Genomic DNA, 20,974 nt, shown 5'->3' with positions numbered 1-20,974 from the left:
GTAAAGTTTGATGGAGGTGATGGTCTGTGGTCTATTTTTCATGGTTAGGCCTGAGCTTCTTAATTACAGTGAAGGGAATGAGACAGCATATAATTACATTCTAGAGAATTGTGTGCTTCTAGTTTGGGAAAGGCTCTCTTCTGTTTCAGCAGGTCAATGGCGCAGCGCGAGGTCCATCAAACAATGGTTTTCAGAGTTTGGTGTGGAAGAACTTGACTGGCAAGCATAGAGCCAGGCCTTATTATCAGACAATAGCGTCAGATCTCACTAATGATGCAGCCAATCCACACGGTCATGCTCCAAAATCTATCACTTACAAAGGACGCAATGAACAGGACTGGGGATTAAACTCTAAAGATCCATTCCGGTTAGAAGAGAAACGCACCTTAAATTGATAAGACAGGTGTTCAAAGATTCTAACATCCTCTCTAAAGAGAAGGAAACTGAAACCAGACCTTGTACTGAAGTCACTAGACCTATGACCCAGGATAGTCCCTCTGAGAATGTAGCCACCAGCCCTAAATGCCTAGCGAAACAGGAATGTGATTTGCCAGAATCCATGCAAAAGCAGGGTACACCTGGGATGGACCCGCCCCCCCTTAAGATAGAAAACGGACCAACCAGGCAATCTCAGTCACAGAGTCTGTTAGTAACATAGCTTAGACAGGCTCTACCGAGTCGGAAACAGAGAGACACCAGGTGCACATGGCACCCGATCCATAGACCAGCAGGCTGCGCAAAGCATCCGCTTCTTGCTGTCCAGAAGGCAATTTAGTGTTGCATTCACCACAGGTAGAATGCATTATAGAAGCCACAGCCCTCGAGGACCTTCCCCCCTATCTGACATGATAAACATTGATAGAAAGATGCTGGAAGATTACAATAAGATCATAAGAATATTAACTTACTGCGATGACATCTCTGTTCCCGATCTTGAAAGTTCTTTCCACAACTATGCTTCCATCCCAGATATTACTACAAAACAGAAATTTTAGTGCATGTGAGTATATGTAAACAATACTTTAATGTTGAATTTAAACAATGTGTATTAAAGGTAAAAACTCACTTGATGATACGGGAAAAATAGATGCAAATCCCATTGTGTTTTCCAGAAAACACAACTTCTGGGCCCAATAAACCAGGCAGAGGTGCAGTAGACTGCTGTACAGGAGATCCTATGGAATAAACTGGAGTAGATACACTTGGTGGGTAGACACCTGAATAAAAAAAATAAAAAAATGTATGTACAGTTTAACAGCAGTTATGATGGAATGACATTTAGCTAAGAGAATTAAATGAATAATTACCATGTGTAGGTGTACCCAGGAAACTAGGATTTGGTACTGGGCTACCTATGGGCACTGGCGATCCTTAATTTGGAATAATAATAATAATAATAAAAAAAGAACAGTTAATAAATGAGAAGACTGCAGTTAGTTAATACAACAAGACTTACGACTGACGCAGTAAAACAAGTATGCAATACCTGCCATAATAGTCACTTTCATGCCCTTTCAACTTAAATTCAAGATGGTAAAAAAAAGATTATACTGATAAATGAGTTTCTCAGATTCTATTTTGGTGACACTGCTAACATAGTTTGTATGAGGGGAGTTGGAACAATTAGTTAACTAATTGTTTAATGTAACTGACTGACAGAACTCATCTCTGCAACCCCTGTAGCTCATCAGTGTAAATGAAAAGCCTCAACTTATGGGACCAGAAACACAATGCAATCAGCAGAGGAGCAGAAAAGGGAGGGAATGCAGTGTCCCCACAGATGGAATCAGAGAAACAGATTAAAAACTTATATAAGTATAAAAAAGAAGATTTATGTACTTATGTTAAATCTCTGAATCCATCTGGGGGACACTGCTACCATGGGGTTGTTTGAGGGGGGCGTGGATTTGACACTTAAATAGTTATCTAAACTTGCTGCTGACTCCCCTCAGCAACCCCTACAAGCCTCAGTATAATACTAAAGCCCCAAGGAAGAGAGCAAAACAACCAAGACCACACAGAAGAAGAGCAGAAAGGGGAAAACGCAGTGTCCCCCAGATGGATTCAGAGAAAGAGATTTAACGCAAGTACATAAACCTTCTTTTCTCAATCATACACTCTGGGGGACACTGCTATCGTGGGGACTTTCTAAATCAGCCCCCTAAGGGCGGGACCGCTCCGATAGCCCAGTCCGCAAGACACTGCGGCCAAACCCTGCATCAGAAGATGCAAAAAATTTAAAATTGCTAGAACTTGGTAAATGTATGAACAGAGGACCAGACGGCCATCCGGCAAAGCTGATCCGCAGAAGTGCCAAGGTGCACGGTCCAAGAGGCCCCCACTGAATGAGTGGAGTAAGCAGTGATCCTCCCAGGCACAGGTCGGTTCGAACTCACATAAGCGTGTTTTATCATAGCCCTAATCCAAGGAGCAATAGTTTGCTTGGTGGCCGGCCAGACCCTTTTCTGACAGTCCTACAGGACAAAAATGGATCTGTCCTTCTACAAGACAAAGTCCTATCCACATAGATTCGTAGAGCTCTAATTACATCCAAGGAAGCTGAGGAGAAAGTTCCCCCTTAGGACACCCCTTCCCTGAAGGCTGGAACCACAATTTCTTGAGGAAACCTGAGACCACCTTTGGAAGAAAGGAAGGGACCATCCTAAGGACCGCCCCTCTCGTCATGGAACATCAAATACGGTGATCTGCATGACGAGGCTCCAAGCTCTGACACACTGCGCGCAGACGCAATGGTTCTGCTGAACCAAGCGGTTCAAAGGGAGGATTCTTTAAGACATTTAGAACTAGATTGAGGTCCCAGGGAGCCAAAGGTGAGATATAAGGATGTTAAACCCTCAATACTCCCTGGAGAAAAGTACGATCATAAGGTAAATTAGCTACTTTACGCTGGAAAAACACAGAAAGGGCAGATACCAAACCTTCAGTAAACTTAATCCACGTCCTGCTTCCAAACCTGTTTGCAGGAACAAAAGAAGACAAAGCTTCAAAGATTCTGCCCTGAGCAAGCGACTCTCACACCAGCTAACTTAAGCTCGCCAAACCATGTGACAGATCCGTGCTGAAGATGGCTTCCGTGCCCGCATCAGTGACTCCACTACTCCGCAAGAGAATCCCCTGGATCGCCAGAGGAAAGCTTCAATGGCCAAGCCATTAAAGCTAGACGAGGTAAGTCCAGGTGAAGAAACGGGTCGAAGGGGCAGGTCCCACCCTGGACCGACCGCCATCTGAAAAATGTTGGCATACCAAACTCACCTGGGCCAATTTGGTGCCACTAGAATGACCGGAAGTCTCCCTAGATGAACTTGCCTGAGAACTCTTGGAATCATTGTGATCGGAGGAAATAGAAAACCCAGTTGAAAATCCCAGTTTATTGACAACACATCCACTATTATTGCCAGCAGGTCACTGGTTCTTGACTAAAACCTGGGTACCTATCTGTTGTGCCTGGAGGCCATCAAGTGCAAATCTGGCCTACCACACTTCTGAACCAGATCATGAAACACTTACGGATGCATGGACCACTTTCCCGGAAGCATCCTGTGTCTGCTGAGATAATCCGCTTCCAAATTGTCGACTCCTAAGATGAACACTACTGATATCACAGGAACAAAGTTCTCCGCCCAATCGAAAATCTGTTTTTTTACTTTCTTAGCTCCCACACTTCTTGTTCCTCCCTGCCGATTTACGTATGCCACCACCGTGGCATTGTTGGATTTAAGATGCACCGGCATTCTCTGAAGTAAAGCCTGCATCCCCTGAAGGGCCAGGAGCAACTCCTTCAGCTCGAGAACGTTGATCAGCAGCACCATGTCCCTGCATGTTTAAAGACCTTCAAGACGCAGATTTAGAACCATCACTCCCCATCCCTGAAGGCTGGCATCCGTTGTTACCAAAGACAAACACCAAGGGACAAAAGTTCGACCCATTGTTAGAGGAGTCTGATCCGGACACCAAAAAAGGGAAAGACAGGTCTCTGGAGACAGTCTTATCCTTTGGGATTCGAGATGGGGAGGGGACGCTGCCCACTGCCGAAGAAGGTCCCACTAGAAGGCACGAGAATGAAACCGACCGCATGGAATGGTTTCAAAAGTTGACACGAGTTCCAAGAGCCACATACCTAGGCGCATTTAAGGACAAGAGTGTTGAAGCACTGTCCTTATCACCTCCAGCAATGAGTGAGACTTGGGTTCCAGAAGGAAAACCTTCTGATGAATAGTGTCCATCAGAAAACCTAAGAAAATCATCTTTTGGCAAGGAACCAACTGAGACTTGCGATAATTGATTATCCATCCGTGTCTCTCCGGGATTTGAATGGTCAGAGACAGATGCTGCTCCAGGCTGCCGCTTAACAAGACCTTGAGCAGAAGGTCATCCAAGTAAGGAATAGAGTTTATTCCTATGTTCCTCAGGAGAGCAGCCATCACCATCATGTTTGTAAAAACTCTGAGCGTTTGACAGTTCAAACGGCAAAGCTCTGAACTGAAAATGAGCGCTTCCCACCGTAAACCGAAGGAGGGGCTGATGTCTCTCCCAGACAGAGACATGTAAATAAACGTCTCATATCTATTGACACCATAAACTACCGGGGTTTCAGATCGTTTATTACGGATCGGATTGATTTCATACGGAACTTGTCTACTCTGAGATACTGATTCATTTCCTTGAGATTCAGGATAGGCCGAAAGGACCCGTCCTGTTTGGGAACAAAGAAAAGATTCAAGTAAAGTACCCGGCCCCTTTGAGACTCTGGAACCTTGCATACCACACCAGCTGAAAGGGAAGCGACTGACTGAAGCATCGTCTCCCTAACAATTCAGCGGTAAGGAGGTGGCAATGAACTGATGAGGAGCGGGTCCTGCCAAATCTATGACATTTCCCCCTCCCATCGGCAATGATCCCCAGGATCTATGGGTCCCTGGAGGACGCTGCCCACTGATCTCAGAACAGTAGTAGGCAACCCCCTACACCCGCCGGGAGGAGCGGGAGCCTTCCGTCATGCTGTCCGTTTATCTGAACTCTTGGATGACGGACGCCTCTTGGAGTGAGACCCTGAACTCTGGCCGACAGAGGTCTGCCTCTATTCTGTGGGTTTCCATGAAAGGACTGCCGGAAAGAGCCAAATTTGAGAGTCCGCAATCTTGAAACGTTCACTGGAAGGAACGTGCTCCTTCCCTCAGTGGCCTGACTAATCATGGTATCCAATTCTTGTCCAAATAGAACAGACCCAGAATAAGGTAGTGCCTCCAAAGACTTTTTAGACTCTACGTCCCAAGAACGAAGCAAGAGAGTTCTCCTAGCAGCTACTGCTGATGCTGAAACAGCAGAAGAAATAGATGCCGCATTTTGGGCGGCTTCATATAAATAGCCAGCAGCTTCCGTCAAGAGCAACGCTAATGGCAAAAGCTCTGAATCTTGTAGCCCGGCTGCCAAACTGGTCAGCCCAAGATTCCATAGCTCTGGCTACCCAAGCACAAGAAAACATGGGTCTAAAAGTACCAGCAGCAGAAAAGATAGTTTTGAGGAAACTCAATCTTTCTGTGGGGTCCTGGAGGACTGCCGAACTGGAAACCTGCAAAGTGACCCGACGGACCAGTCTAGCTATCGCAGTGTCCACTCTGGCCACCTGTTCCCATCGTGCCATCTCCTGTTCTTGCAGGGGATACAGATTAGCAAACCTGCGAGGAATAGAAAACCTTTGGTTGTTTCCAAGTTACTTCTGCAATATCTGAGAGTTCTGCAGAAGGGGGAAAACAAACCGTTTTAAGCCTTTTCCGTTTAAATAGCTCTTGATCCGAGAATCATTGATCCACATCCAGGGTCTGTCTAACAGCCATGACCAGAACCTGAATATACCCTGGTTCTTTATATTTTCATCACAGTCACTTCTTAACTGGGTGAAGTCTGAGTCTTCCACCACGTCTCCTTCCTCCTCAGAGGAACCCTCTGAATCAGACAGGTCCAGCAATGGGTGAGAGGACCGTGGCCTTTTAGCCCTAGGTGGCCCACCACTTCTTCTAGGAGAATGCAGGAACCTATTTAAGTGGTCTAAGCGCTTCTGTAGGGAAGACGACAAAGTGGGTTCCGCCAGTGCGGGTTGAAAAAAGGGCGAACCTGACTAAGTCCGGTCTCATCCATTTCCCTGCAAAATCTGTCGCCCCCCACCTCTACAGAGGCCATCGGGGTGGAACTTATAAAGGGGCCCACAGTCATAGATGCAGACTCTGCCTGTCTGGTAATTAGCTGAGTGAGTATGGATACTGACTGTGCCAGTAAGGAACACCTATGCCGGTTCCTCCACCGTTATAGAGGCACTCCCCTGGGCCTGAGCACCACCAGTGCGCCTGCATCACACTGTGTGAAAACAGCCCCCTGGTCCTGCTGACCCATGGGGAGTTTTGCAGCACACACAGAACAGGTATTAAATTTAACCCGTGCACTTCTCTCTTTGTCAGACACTGTAAAACAAACATTTTTTTTTAATAGGGAAGAGACAGTATAGTTCAAAACACACCACAGGGAGAAGAACAGTACAATTACTAGATTCGGCCCTGGCTAGTAGCCCCAAAACAGTAATATAATACTCTGTGGTATACTTAGGACTGAGCACTCCGTAAGAAAAACTATCCTAAAAGTGCTTAGGGAATTCTAACAGTAAAATGCCGAGTGCTAATAAGACTGAATAGACTATTACTACTATCTTTGCATATAGCGTGTAGTCTACTATATTAAAATCCCCATGGGGGTTATATCTCCTGCATAACTACAAAGAAAATAAAAGTTTAAAACAAGTTAAACCTATCTAATACAGTGAGTACTGCAGAGCAGTACCATGTGCACTTAAATTAAACTGAGGCTTGTAGGGATTGCAGAGGTGTGGAGTCAGCAGCAAATTTAATTGTTAACTATTTAAGTGATAACTCCATGAACTCTCATACAATCCCATGGTAGCAGTGTCCCCGAGAGTGGATGATTGAGAAATAAATATTATTGCTATTTCTTACCAAAAGGCATAGGGGAACCAAACATAGGTGCCATGTTACTGGGTGCAGGGAGTGAGGGATGAATGCGCATCTGAGCTTCCCCGCCATACCTATATAAAAGCGAGAAGAAACAAGAGCGAATAAAAGTATATTTAAATGCCTTAAACCTCTCCCACGCCAATAACAAAAGAATCATCAAGTGAATTACATAGGAAAGACTAGAAAAATGTTGAATAAGGCCTGGTGGCTTTCAGTGAACTGCCTACAGCTAGGAGGTACACAAAGGAATCCTGATGTTTACAGTAGAAAAACCTACAAAGTTCAGATTGTTAAAAGTTGATGTGTCCAGTACTGTTAGTAAGATTCTGTAAAGAGAAATACTAAAATAGTATCAAATATGATGAGGTTGAAGAGAATAAGCAAAAATCCCAATACCTGAAAAATGCCCGTGTAGCCCAGCCAGACACCTCTCTATCAGACGCAGCAGAAGAACATGCAAGTATTAAACAGGTTGCACAAGCTTGATCCTCCTTGCAAAATAAGAGAAAATAAAATGTGCACAGCATATGAGAATAACTTTTACAAGTATTACACAAGTCTATTAAACAAAAAACAAATCATGTATCTAATTCAATGTCTGATGCACTACATGCCTTGCAGAGAAGAGAGCGAAAACAAAAAACAATTAAATGTACCAGATTCCTAGTTTACAAATTTGCACCATAAAGTACTTTTAGTGTTTATTTGCGCTTAGCTTTAGCAAATATTTTTATAAACAGAACGTAAAAAACCAAAAAGGTACCTGATGTAATTTGAAAAAGCGCTCAATATCCTCCCCATCTCCCCCGGCACTTGCAACAAGAAGATGACGAAGTTGGTCTACTGGCCTGAGCTTATGGAAAATATGGCTGCCCTACAATTCAGGAAGAACATGCCAGCCATTAGTATTTTACTTTGTGCAACCAACTAGGGAAGAACAAACAATAGCAAACATGAGGGAGACCTTTGCAGAGAGCAGGACGAATTTCTTCGCTGGGATCACGTGTTGTTGAAACATTACAGGAGAGTCAGTTACAGGGATGATGTCCTTGTTTAACGGAGTCCAAATTTTTTCAGTTTTCATTTCATCAATACATGAAAGAGCCCAAGAATGTCCATCAACATGAACAGTCACCTGAAAAGACAAACAAAACCGGTTACGCGATACGCAGAGCAACAAACTCTTTAATTAAACAAGACAAGGCCTTTAAATGATGTGACAGCAAGGACTACAGCGCACATTCCCTCCTGCTGCCTTTTCATCAACTCTACAAAATCCTGTGGATATAATTATGTTCCTTGTTATTTAAAAACTTTTATTCTTATTTGGGGTTACTGGTGTTTAAGAACTTTTATCCAAATGGACTTGTATATGGACTGAAAACACCTAGGTGCATAAATAGAGACAGATGGATTAACTCACATTGCAATGCCACAGACTTACACATGGTGAATTTTATGGACTCCCTCCCCAACTCGTCACGTCCACAGAAAGTGAGCAGCTCCTTCAATGTGACAAATACTAGTAACAAGAAGTTGCTCTTCATCATCAGGGATTAAGAATCTCATTAACCAGTTTAGACCACCATTGTTCTCCATTGGACTTTAACGGACAGTGAGGCACCAGCTCAACAGGGGAGGACTGCGAGTGGACAGAATCCTGGTCCCTGCCCATCTCCATCCCACTAACACCTCCTGGCCAATCCCAGCATCGTTGACCTGTGGATAAACCTGCAGGGTGGGATTCCCAGGCAGGGAAATTTGGACCCTGTCTATTGAGAACATTTGCTCCATCTGTAGTTGCTCATGGCTTTGTTCACATGGCGAGCCTGCTGGAGCTGGGAGACTGCGGAGCTTAGATCCCTACAAAATCGGTAGAGCGCTTATGGACACAAGCGGCCAGGGGATAGCTACAACTGATTGGTCAGGAGAGTGGTTTGGAAGAACCCGAGCGATGTGAAAGGATTCGTTGTTGCTACGGCAACATGTTCAACACCCCCCACTGGACCACAACGCGTCCCGAGAGCTGCCTGATAGAACTGGGTTTGTGTAAAGTAAAGACTGTTCACCCTTTTAACAGAATTATTTTTGCCTTTATAGCACTGGGGAATTTAGGGAGTGTCAGTCAGAGTGTGGCGAGTACTTTGGGCTGTTTAAGGTATATATCTTCATTTTGGCTACTGATTGATATTGAAGTTCATCACTTGTAATAAAGATACAGTTGTATCCTTACGATCACTCTTTGTGTGATCCCAATCCCCAAAACACCAGGACTTTACTCTGGGTTCCTGTCTCAACAACCTGGTATCATCACACATGATATATCAGTCCCTCAATGGGAAGGAAGACTATATTAGAAAGAAAAGCATGTGGATACTGAATAGAAGAGCAATTAATGCCAGCTCCTCATTCAACTTGCTGCAAACAAAGCTTTCACCTGCATCTCCATTAATGGCTTCTGAAATGGGAAGGAATCATGGTTGATGCACCACAATATATCATGATCTTCATTTTCAGAAGCAGCCATCAGTAGAAGACCTAGCAAAAAGAATTGTAGAAGGTCAGAATCAAGTTATACTAAATGCAAAACAACCAGAAGACAGGAATGCATAGACAGAGTTCAACTCAATCACTCACCGCTGATATACAGAGCTTTGTGAACTTTTGATGGCTTTTCCACTGTAGAGGAGGCAGAAAATCCTGGCGGTAAGCGGACATGGACCAAAGACAACATGGAGGGACGAGCTGTGGGCTGTTTGAACGGAACAGTACTAAAGTACATTCGAACACCTGGAACACAAGCACAGTTTCCCACAATTTTGTAAAAAGAAATAAAATAAAATCCCCCACCACCAAAAAAAACCCAAAACATTTTCCCAGTGGTATTGATTAATTCGCTCCAGCAATATATTTTCATTTAAATCTAAACATAAAATTATTGTAAAAAGATTTTTATACTTCCGTTAACTACATTTATCTTCGTCCATTGGGGGAAACCAGGTACATTGCAGACGCCACAAATTGCCATCTCGGGTGGGAATGCTCAGAAGAAACAGTGCAAAGCACCTTTCTCCCAAAACTGGCACCCCTGGACGCAAACACACTGAACTTGAAGAATTGGGTAAAAGTGTGAACAAAAGACACAGGCGTTCAACCTAGGTGCCATGCCGTGCTGCCCAGGAAGCACTCAAAGACCTGCTTGAGTAAGCCTGAAGATTCTCCGGAACAGTATGTCTCGCTCCACTATAAGCCTCACAGGTTAAATTTGAAATCTACAGTCCAAGGGTTCAAAAGGGAAATGAGGCAAAGCATTCAACACAAAGTTTAAATTTCAAGGAGCAGCAGGAGGAACATACGAAGGTTGTACACAAAATAAAACCCAGCAAGAACATTTCCACATCAGGAATCAGATGTGAAAAAAAGACTTCCTTCCTTTGAAGGAAGACCGAAAGAGCGGACACTGAACCTAGTGAGCTAAGGCGCCAGCCAGCGTCCAGCCCATGCTGTAAGAACGTAAATAACCTGGACAACCAAAAAGAGGAGGAAGGGAACCCTTCCACTCAAACTTGCCAATATATACGATCTCCAGACCCTATGATAATTTTTAGCAGAGCTTAGCTTGCGAGCGTGAAGCATGGCTTGCATCACATGCTCAGACAATCCATTTGCTCTGGGATCATGACTTTAACAGCCACACCGTTAAAGCCAGAAATTCAATGCTATGATGAAAAATTGTCCCTGGACTTAGAGGTCTGGTCCGAGTGGCAGATGCAACAACTGCCCACTGACATGAGTCAAAGTCCTGCAAGTACAATCTGGCGTGACCAGTATGACCGTAATGTGTTTAGTTTTCACCTTCTTGAAGACCCTCTGAAGCATGGCTACTGGAGGGAACAGGTAAACAAATCCCAAGCACCAGGGAACGAACATGGCATCTACCAAAACTGTCCAAAGATCTGGAGCAGAAAATCTCTACCTTGCGGTTCAATCAAGACACCGAAATGTTAATGTCTGGTTGACACCACCAATCCACGATGTGGTGAAACAACTCCGCATGCAGAGAACATTTGCCTGGGTGAAGAGTCTGCCTGCTCAGAAAGTAAGCCTCCTAATTCTCCTCCCCAGGGATTAAGACCGCCATGATGGCCCAAATGAGTTTTCGTAAGTCATTGCCCAAAACCTATAGAGACCTTGCAATCTTTTGTAAGGCCCGAATCTTGTCTGGTGGTAAGAACACCCTCTGTTTGCGGGTGTTGAAGGGGAGACCCAAAATGATCATCCTCTCGAATGGAGTGAATATGAACTTTTTGAAATTCAGAATCCAACCGTAGGATTTCAGAGTCTATGTCATCACCCGGACATGAGACAGAGGCACCGATGATGACTCAGCCTTGATGAGAAGATTGTCCAGGTAAGAGCCGATCGTAATTGCCTTAGACCACAACAGTGCAGCCATGATCATAATGTTCTTGGTGATGACCCCTGGGGCCACACCGAGACCGAACAGCAAACCTGAGAGGGACTGATAGCCCTCCAAGATGGGAGCATGTAAATACGCATCCTTGATGTCTGGAGGCACTATGAACTCGTCCTGTTCCATGCTGTGAATCACTGTCTTCAAGAACTCCATTTTGAATCTGGGCACCCAGAATTTAAAGATTTGAGCTCCAGAATCAGCCTGAATGTACCAGATGGTTTTTACTGCCTTCTTCACCCAAATACATGCCAACACAGGCATTAAGTAGGCATCATACTAAAGCGTGGCTGTATTGGGAATAGGGTTGGTAATTATCTACTCTTAAACAGAGAAGGCTTCACAGTCTCAGAAACCGCCATTGCTGGTATGTCTAACACCAGGTCTACAGCCCGTATCAATTCCTCTGCCACTTGTTGAGTCAGATGTGGAGGACTCCTCCTTTGGGGAGGAAGTTTCTTCTGTTCTTCAAGAACTTTGCCCATTTCCTAGGAAGAACAGTCAGAATTTGACCCACTTATTGGCTGTAGTACTACCACCCTCCAGTGCTTATCCAACCTACTCTCTAAAGAGTAGGAAACCAAAACCAGGCACTGTACCCCAAGTCGCCAGGCCTCTGACCCAAGATGGTTCCTCTGAGACCACCGCCACAGGACCTTGGCCTAGCGCTACAGGCACAGAATCCACCAGACTCCCTGAAGAACCGGTGGGGACCTGCGAGAGACCGCTCCGATTGCTCAGCTGTCATCACGCCCAACATTTGCAGTGAGGAGCACACAGAGAGCAGCAATGAGAAGAGAAGAAAACAGAGAAGGCAATGAAAGGTAAGTGAAGGGCAGCAAAAGCAGCATGGAGGGCACAGTGTGAAAGAGGAGACAGATGAAAGGGGGCAAAAGCAGCATGGAGGGCACAAGCATCGGGAAAAAAAATTTATAAACTTTATTTGTGTTTTTTCTTAATAATATACCTTACAAAACTGCATTAAAATCTTTTTTTTGTGGCGCACTTAATCTTAGACTTTGATTATTTGACCCAATTGGGGTTTTGAGTATGACATGCCTGTATTACAGTCAGTGTGAACCAACATGTACAAAAATAAAGAGCCAGTAAAACCTCTAACACAGCAGACAGCTTAGTAGAGTTACTTTCCTGAAATTAACTGTGTGAATCAGTGAAGTCATACATGGGGGACAGTGATGTCTCTTCAATTAAACTATGTCTGCAGTCTCCTTTTATGGACTTGTATCAGGTCCCATCAGGGAATGGTCTGAAATATGTGGGAGGAACTTCAGCTGTCCAATTGAGTAGCAAGGCAACATACTTTAACAAAGTTGCAGTGGATAGTCAGAGTAACAGTGAACAATGTATGTTCTCTCCATGGTTCATATTTAAAAAATAACTATCAAGGCACATAAAAAAGGTAAATGCCTGTAACCTATCCAAAGTTCCTGGAGAGGGGAGGGTGTTTGAATAGCGGTGGTGGGGGCAAGGAGGGGGGCACACAGTAAAAGAGAAGGAGTCTGCTTCCTATGGGAGGTGCTTAATCCCGGTCAGCCTATGGCCCCAGCCGACAGAGAAAAATCAATAACTGTAGAGACTTTAGAATGTATAACTCACCTGCATGTGTGACAGCAAGTAGGTGGCAGTTTACAGATTCTGATTTCTCAATGACAGCAATCTGAACAATGGGCTTGAATACTGAACGATCTATTGTCCTAGATAAAGCAAACAGAATTTTTTTTATCATTACTTCCTACAATAACCAGATATTTAACCCAAATCTCCTGCTGAAAAAACCATAACATTGTGTATTACGTTACACAGCAAAATGGAACTATGTGGGCTGCTGAGCTATATTATAGGCTGCATTACAAGAGATGGAATCCTGGACATTCTGTCTGCAGCGATACAAACAGCTATAAACATACTGCTTTCATTCACAAGATGTCAGCATACAAACTAGCTGTGTTATGTGCCTGCTATTTATACCGAAACCTATAGCAAGATATAGGGGGAATAGGCAAGTCGGGTTCACTATTTCAACAAAGTAAAAATTTTTATTTAAAAAATGTTAAACTGAAAAGAAACATTTCCAGGTCAAGACAAACAATTTGGTGTCAGCAAAACATAAACACACTTTTGATTGGGGCTTAGCAGACTCTTCACAGCATAAATTTGAAGGAACCTTCAAGAGTTTCCTTCCTTTCTTAAAGAGTATTCCTACAGAAATGCTTTTACCGCGCTTGGCTCACTAAGTGAGAAATCCCTGCTATTATCCAGAAAGCAAGGATGTCCCAGAACTCTGCTTTGGGTCATCATGCAGGCCTGCTCTGTCATATTTTAATTTCTCTCCGTCCCTATATCAATAATGACATCGCAGAAATCTAATACTTTATAAATTACTGTATCGTGAGGACTGACAACAGAGCTCTGGGAGGAGATGTGAAGAATGGAACCATTGGAAACGTTACTGAGTGAAGAGCTTTCCATAAAGACTCCGCAGCACTGTGATGAGTTACAAAAGCTTAAAACCAATTTAATAAAACGAAGCTGTGCAGCAACATCCAGCAGTCATAGATTGTTTAACATCTGCAAGTGCCCAATGCATATTTATATCTAGGTATTAGAGTATGTTTACCTTACCTGGCAATGTTACCAGCAGCTGAAACGATTGAGTTCTGGGACATTGACGCCACCCTGCTCATGCCATTACCATCATGTCCCAAATCATACACCTGGAATTCAGAGCACCATTGTTTTATTCTGTACATGACAGCTGAACACCCATGACAAATCTTCACATGTGGTACAGGGAAAGGGCTCTCTTTAATAGAGATCACACAATTGCATTACTAATTTATGTGTACGTCCTAAACTATTTCAAACCGTGAAACCTGAGGCCAGGATCTCCTTCCCCCAGCATGCGTGGGGGAAGGAGAAGTTTCATCACTCTGCCCATGGAATTGTATTGCAGGTGTAGTGAATCTTGTATATAACAAAGCAAAAATAGATGTAATAAATAAATGTTTTGAAAAGGTTAGATGTCAAAAAAAAGGTAAAAACACTTCCCAGGTGGTCTAATGTAGATCCATAGTGATGGGAACCCACAGTAGCTCAGAGCAAGGTTCATATGAACCCTGCAGGAGAGAGTATGATAATAGGACTGGCAGTATTTGTGATGCTGCAACCAGACTCTCCCTTTGGCTAAAATAGCATTCAAAATACAAAGTACCTGTAGTACTCCTTTCTCGGAGCGGGAATACAAGATGTTCCTTGAATTGTCTACAGCAATCTGAACTATGGGATCTGTCAAGCAAACAAAAAAGGACAAACCAAACAAGGAATTAGTATTACACAACTATAAAATCAGCAATGACAACCAAACTATTAATATTACAATATACTAAATTGTGCAGCTAAAATAAGAATTTTATGTTTTTGATAAATCCATTTCTCTTAGTCCATTGGGGGTATAATGTAGGGATCCAGGTGTGCGGGCACTTTAAGAAGCCAAGTTGTCCATAGCTTCTACCCTCTATACTTCTGCCATGTTATACCTCCATTTTAATTTTTATCCAAGTCCCACCGAAAAACGAGGGGGGAGAGAGAGCACCAATCAGAACAAACAGCATGAAACACCTTTCTTTAAAAAATGATTATCCCTGGATGCAAACACATTGAACTTGTAAAAGCAAAAGAAAAGTGTGAATAGAGGACCTGGAAGCTGACCAACCCAGCTGCGCAGTCGTGGCACCATACCGTACCAGTAGCACTCATCGACCTACTGACCAAGCCTGACGATACTTAACAGGGTGCCCTGCTCCACTATAAGCCTGACTGTTTACAGCTGTAATTCAATTAGCAAATGTAACTTTAGAGGCTGGCCAGCCCCCTCTTGTGCGCATCATACAGGATCTTCAGACCTGCGCATGACTGTGCTCCGATGCACATAAGTAGGCAAAACACTTACCACATCCAGAGAACAAAGAGAAGCCTCATCCACATAAGACGGACACCTGGGCAGAGCCAGAATGACAATATCCTGATTTATGTGGAAACTAAACCCCACTTTTGGAAGGAAGAAAGCTTGGTTTGGTCCGAAGAACCACCCGATCATCATGAAAAACTAGAAGAGGAGACTTGCAGCACAAGGCTGCCAGCTCTGAAACTATCTTAGCATTAAAAATAGCCAAAAGGAAGACATACTTCCATGTACGGAATTTCAATTACACTGGTTCAAAAGGTGAACGCTGCAAGACCCTGAAGAACATCTGCACATCAAAGATGACTAGCTTGGATACCTGAAGGAAGCCTGACAGAGCAAACACCTGAACCTTAAGAGAGCTAAGGTGCAAGGCAACATTCAGCCCATACTGTAAGAACATAAGCAACCTGGACAACCGAGAAGAGGAGGTAGGGAACCCCTTCCTTTAACATTAGGCAATATACGTCTTCCTGATGCTATATAATCCTATAGATTGTAAGCTTTTGAGCAGGGTTCTCTTGCCTCTCTGTCTGTATGTATTACCCAGTATTGTCTTATTAATGTTTGTTCCCAATTGTAAAGCGCTACTGAATTTGCTGGCGCTATATAAATAAATGTTGATGATGTTGATGCTATGATAATTTTTGTCCGAACCTGGCTTCCGAGCCTGAAGCATGGTTTACACCACACACTCAGATAGCTCCCACTGGAGCCAGATGTTTTATACTGAGATGTAAAAAATAGTCTTGACTTAGCAGGGTTTGTCTGAGCGACAGACACCAAGACTGACCCACCTCCATGGAGAGAACAGCGATGTACCAGCCCTCTAAGGCCAATCCAGCACCAGAGTTACCGGTACCCCTTCTCTCTTCACTTTCTTGAAGACCCTTGGAAGAGTGGCTACAAAAGGGAACAGGCAAAACAGGAGGAACCACTACGGAACGGACATGGCGTCTACCACGATTGCCCAAGGATCACTTGTCATCGAATAGAAGACCTTGTGAATGAACGAAGATACAATCATGTCGACACCCGGTTGCCCCACCTGTCCAGTTACTCGCAACATTTCTCTACATGCAGAGATCATTCACAGAGTCTCTCTCATAGTTAGAAGACTTTGGGTACCGAAATGGTGATTGAGGTATGCCTCCGCCATGGTATTGTCCGAAAGTATTTTCACTGCCCTGCAGGAATCGTTCAGCAAAGACCAGAGTGAGGAGCACTGCTCGCAGTTCCAACTCATTGATTGGAAGCATGGATTCCTTCAGAGTCCAAAGACCCTGAAAGTTGGCGTCAAGACATACAGCTCCCCAATCCCGAAGGCCGATATCCGTCTGCACCAAGATCCAAAACAGATAACTCCTACAGAGATGGTCTTTACATAGCCACCAAAAGAATGACTGAAGCACCCAAGGGGGAAAGATGAGAACACTTAACTGGAAAGGTTCAGGTGAGATCTGTTCCACATCAAGAGTAGTTCCAGCTGAAACACCCTCCCATTGTTTCCAAATGGGTACTGAAGACTGTCCGACAACCTATAGAGATTTTACCAGCGTCTGCAAGTCCAGAATCTTATCCGGTGGTAAGAACTCCGATTGCGGGCGTCTTCCAAAAAGATAATCTGTTGGGACCGCGGGACTCCAGTGTCTGCGCAGTCACCTGGATATGGGGGGGGGGGGACAGAAGCACAGATGGTGTCTCCACTATGATGAGAAGATCATCCAGGTAAGGAAGGGATAATGGTAACTCCCCTGGACCGCAGCAGGGCTGCCATGATCTTGGTGAAGACACGTGGCGAGATCAAAAGGAGGAGCCCTGGACTGGTAATGATCCAAATAAATGACAAATTTGAGAAGGGACCGACGGTCCTCCGAGATGGCAACATGCAAATATGCGCCCTTGATGACCATAGCCACCATGAACTCTGCCTGTTCCATGCTGTGAATTACCGACTTCAAGGACTCCATCCTGAATCTGGGCACCTGCAGCTGGGTGTTCAAAGATTTGAGGTTCAGGAATGGCCTGAGCGGACCATTGGGTTTTTTAACCAGAAACAGGTTTGTATTAAAACCCAAACCTTTGATTTGTCAGAACTGGGATAACCACCCCTGAAGAAATCAAGGAGTTTATAGCCTAGCGCCGAACAAACCGCTTTGTCCGTTCTGCGGGAAGCCCTATGGATAAGAACAGTCTGGGGAGATACCTGATGAGATCTATCATTCACCTCAGGTCCACCTGTTGGGAAAGTTTAATACCCACAGCATGCTGTCCTCCGGTGTACGGTGACGCAGCAACCGATAGTCCCGTAGCCACTGTGTGGGGAGCCGGGCAGCAGCCTGCGACGGCTGTGGTTGGCTCCTACAGAGAAATCCTGCAATGGCAGCAATGAGCGGCGATAGAGACAACTACAATCACCCGATCTTGGCAGTGCACAGCCGTCCAAACTGTGCACTGACACGGCTCCAAAACCAATCATGCGTCTCTGGAGCCAACAAGTTTAAAAAAACAAAAACAAAACAAAAAACAATTAAGTAATTAATGGAAAACGCTGCCAAGCAGCCCAAGCTTGAAAAAAAAATCCTCTCTCCATGGCACTTAAATTAAACTGAAGGGTTAACAGTAGAGAGATATAGAAGAGGAGAATCTATGGTCAACTGTTAAGTTTCTCAAAGTGCCCGTATATCTTGATCCCTAGAGTATAACCCTAATGTACCTGGTGTCCCCTAACGAATGTGGGACAAAATCTTTACTGTTTGAAAATTTAGAAATAGGTTTGTATTTTGTGCGTATAGTTCTAGGGTGTCAACTTATAAACCTAGTGACGAGGACACAGCAAAAACAAAACCTTGTAAGTAGTGTCTCGTTCTACAACCTCTTCTAAAACTGCAAGCATGTCTGCGGTATTGTAAGCATAAAAATAGAATTGTCCAGCTAGGATATATACCAGTTATTTTAATTGGTTTGATGACAGGCAACAATGATCTGAGTGGCAGTAGATGAGTTACAACAGCTGTCCCCAGTAAGTCTATTTATGTTTGGATCTGCACACAGCATACAACCGAAACTTGCACCAAAGTATTTATAAGGTGTACAGACAGACATACCATCCTCAGAGAATGAAAACTGAAGCACTGAAGGAACAAGGAAGGAGAGGGTGCTCTTTGAATGGTTGATCTTTCTGCACCGTTGACTGAACCAACCGGCTTCAGCCTAAGTAAAAAAAATAAAAAAAAAATACAAAACAAACATGACTCATTATGTAAAAAACAAACAGACAGAACTGATTTTTTGACAATACAGATTTCACCAATATAAGCAGTTAAATTAAAGTTAAACATATACTGCAAAGACACCATTTAGATCACTCATATTTAAGGTCAATACAGTCCAAGGGATATTATAATGCATTACAACTATCAAAATCTACATTGAAAACTAAAGGAATTATAGTGTATTTACATTGGAAACACAGCATATGATATATAATGAAACACAAACGTGGCCCATTCACAATCACAGCAAGGTGAATACATCATTTTGGTGTGGCTCTTGACTTGTCTCAGTGAACCTTGCTTTCAATGCGACTGACAAGGCAGAAAGCATCACATAGATCTACATAGTTTGTATGGAAAAGCCCTTTCAAGTAGTTTGGGAAATTGTATGAAAGAACACCAAATCGTTACCAAGATTGTTCTGATATACACAGCAGCGTTCTAACCAGAGAACACCAGATTGTTACCAAGATTGTTCTGATATACACAGCAGCGTTCTAACCAGAGAACACCAGATTGTTACCAAGATTGTTCTGATATACACAGCAGTGTTCTAACTAGAGATGTCCGGGTCATTCATCAAATTGCTCAAGGAAATGTTCTTTGATTTTAAAAGCAAGATTTGGAGAACCTTGGACTATACCAACAATGACACATTTTGGGAAAAGTATGAAGCCTGTAAAAGTTTAGTATTATTAAAACAAACTAATTCAAACAATCCTTACTTGGTAAGCCACTTCATACAAGCAGCCATCTTTGCCAGACAGGAAGATGCGCCCGTTGCTGGTGGACGTTATGGTAAGTAAAAAGGTATTGTCCGTAGGTAACGAATACAAAGGGTCTGGTAGCAGCTGCATTCCTGCAGACATGCTGTCATTGAGGTTTCCTAGCATAAGACAAAGAGACAAAAAAAAGGTTATGTTCAATATAATAAAGCATGCAAAATAGGGTATACAGTATAGTAATCTATAATAACCAGAAACATGAGAAGAAAAAAGTATCATATTTAAAGGTGTGCTACAGAGCCCACAAATCGAAAGCCATTTAGACTGAAGGGGTCAAATTGGGCTGAATACTTTTGAGAGTACATGTGCTGTGGTGTACATCTAGTAGGGAGAGATGATGGAGATACAAAGAACTGAAACCATTACAGAATGGAATATGGTTCCAAGGTCAAGGTGGCAGGAGAGAGGTCACATTTTGGCATATAGTTCTCCCTAAGCAGGAAAAGCTGTGAGAGCAGAGCATCCTATCTGGGGGGACACTGCTACCATGGGGCGTTCTAAAGCAGCCCCCTTAAGGGAGGGACCGCTCTGAAAGCCCGGCACGTAGAGCACTACGGCCAAAACTGAACGACGCAAATACATTTAATTGATACAATTTTGTAAAAGTATGGACCGAGGACAGCGTGGCTCCTCTGCGGTCCCATTTCAGCAGGCCAAAACGCCCCCACCGAACGGGTAGAATGGGCAACAAATACGATCTGGCACAGGATGATTAGCATTGATATAAGCCTGCTTAATAGTCGACGTAAGCCATCTAGCAATTGATTGCTTGGAGGCCGGCCATCCTCGTTTTGAGAAGTCAAATAAAAAATAAAATTAGTTAAATAAAAGTTATAACTATAAAAAAATAACCACCTAAGTAAGTAAGCCCAACTCTCTTGGGCACTCAACTAAAACTGAAGAGGCTACAGGGGAGTCCCCTCCCCTCACACAACCCTATGGTAGCAGTGTCCCCCAGATAGGACAATGTCAATGCTTCTATTGACTTCATCAATTGTACTGGACATTCAGAGTAACAAACCTCTGTTGGGAAATATTAATTGTCTTATGGCAGCAGAACCTACACCACAGTCTGCCTGTTTACATCTCAGTAACTGTAACCATTAGTGTGAGGAAAACTGACCTGTTTGTGAACTGGCAAAGCTCAATCCTAAAATAACAATATCAACAGGTGTCGCAAGAACCAGCAGATAACGGATGTGAGGCTGAAAAATACCTGTAAGACAGAGAAATTTGTGTAAGCGTGGGTGAAAATATCTGCCTGGACACAAAAACACCAGGGTTTGTCATCACTCACCTTCCTTGGGTTTTACAAGTCCAACAGAAAGTATAGTTTCACTGAGTCCATCAAAATAAGCAACATCACCTCTGTTTAAAGAAAAAAAAGAAAAACAGGTCAAAGATACAAAGCAAATTCT

At 43.6% G+C, this 20,974-nt stretch overlaps 1 protein-coding gene across 1 annotated transcript in view; it reads right to left on the bottom strand.

The window, feature by feature from the left end:
- The window catches only part of NUP155 (nucleoporin 155), a 62,808-nt gene that overhangs the window by 37,805 nt on the left and 4,029 nt on the right, over positions 1 to 20,974 (bottom strand). The window contains exons 4-19 of the mRNA XM_075184228.1: positions 20,854 to 20,924; positions 20,680 to 20,772; positions 19,497 to 19,657; positions 18,604 to 18,709; positions 14,747 to 14,820; positions 14,158 to 14,249; positions 13,132 to 13,229; positions 9,678 to 9,830; positions 9,478 to 9,578; positions 8,005 to 8,175; positions 7,804 to 7,914; positions 7,437 to 7,531; positions 7,023 to 7,111; positions 1,308 to 1,370; positions 1,067 to 1,217; positions 909 to 975 (exon numbers count right to left, since the gene is read on the bottom strand). Of these exons, the coding sequence (XP_075040329.1) occupies positions 909 to 975; positions 1,067 to 1,217; positions 1,308 to 1,370; positions 7,023 to 7,111; positions 7,437 to 7,531; positions 7,804 to 7,914; positions 8,005 to 8,175; positions 9,478 to 9,578; positions 9,678 to 9,830; positions 13,132 to 13,229; positions 14,158 to 14,249; positions 14,747 to 14,820; positions 18,604 to 18,709; positions 19,497 to 19,657; positions 20,680 to 20,772; positions 20,854 to 20,924 (1,696 nt within the window). The remainder of the gene's footprint in view (positions 1 to 908; positions 976 to 1,066; positions 1,218 to 1,307; positions 1,371 to 7,022; positions 7,112 to 7,436; positions 7,532 to 7,803; positions 7,915 to 8,004; positions 8,176 to 9,477; positions 9,579 to 9,677; positions 9,831 to 13,131; positions 13,230 to 14,157; positions 14,250 to 14,746; positions 14,821 to 18,603; positions 18,710 to 19,496; positions 19,658 to 20,679; positions 20,773 to 20,853; positions 20,925 to 20,974) is intronic.

The sequence above is a fragment of the Mixophyes fleayi genome, chromosome 1 (assembly GCF_038048845.1).
Source record: "Mixophyes fleayi isolate aMixFle1 chromosome 1, aMixFle1.hap1, whole genome shotgun sequence".
Lineage (NCBI taxonomy): Eukaryota > Metazoa > Chordata > Amphibia > Anura > Limnodynastidae > Mixophyes > Mixophyes fleayi.
The sequence above is the reverse complement of the archived record's forward strand: the minus strand, read 5'-3'. Positions and strand labels throughout refer to the sequence as shown.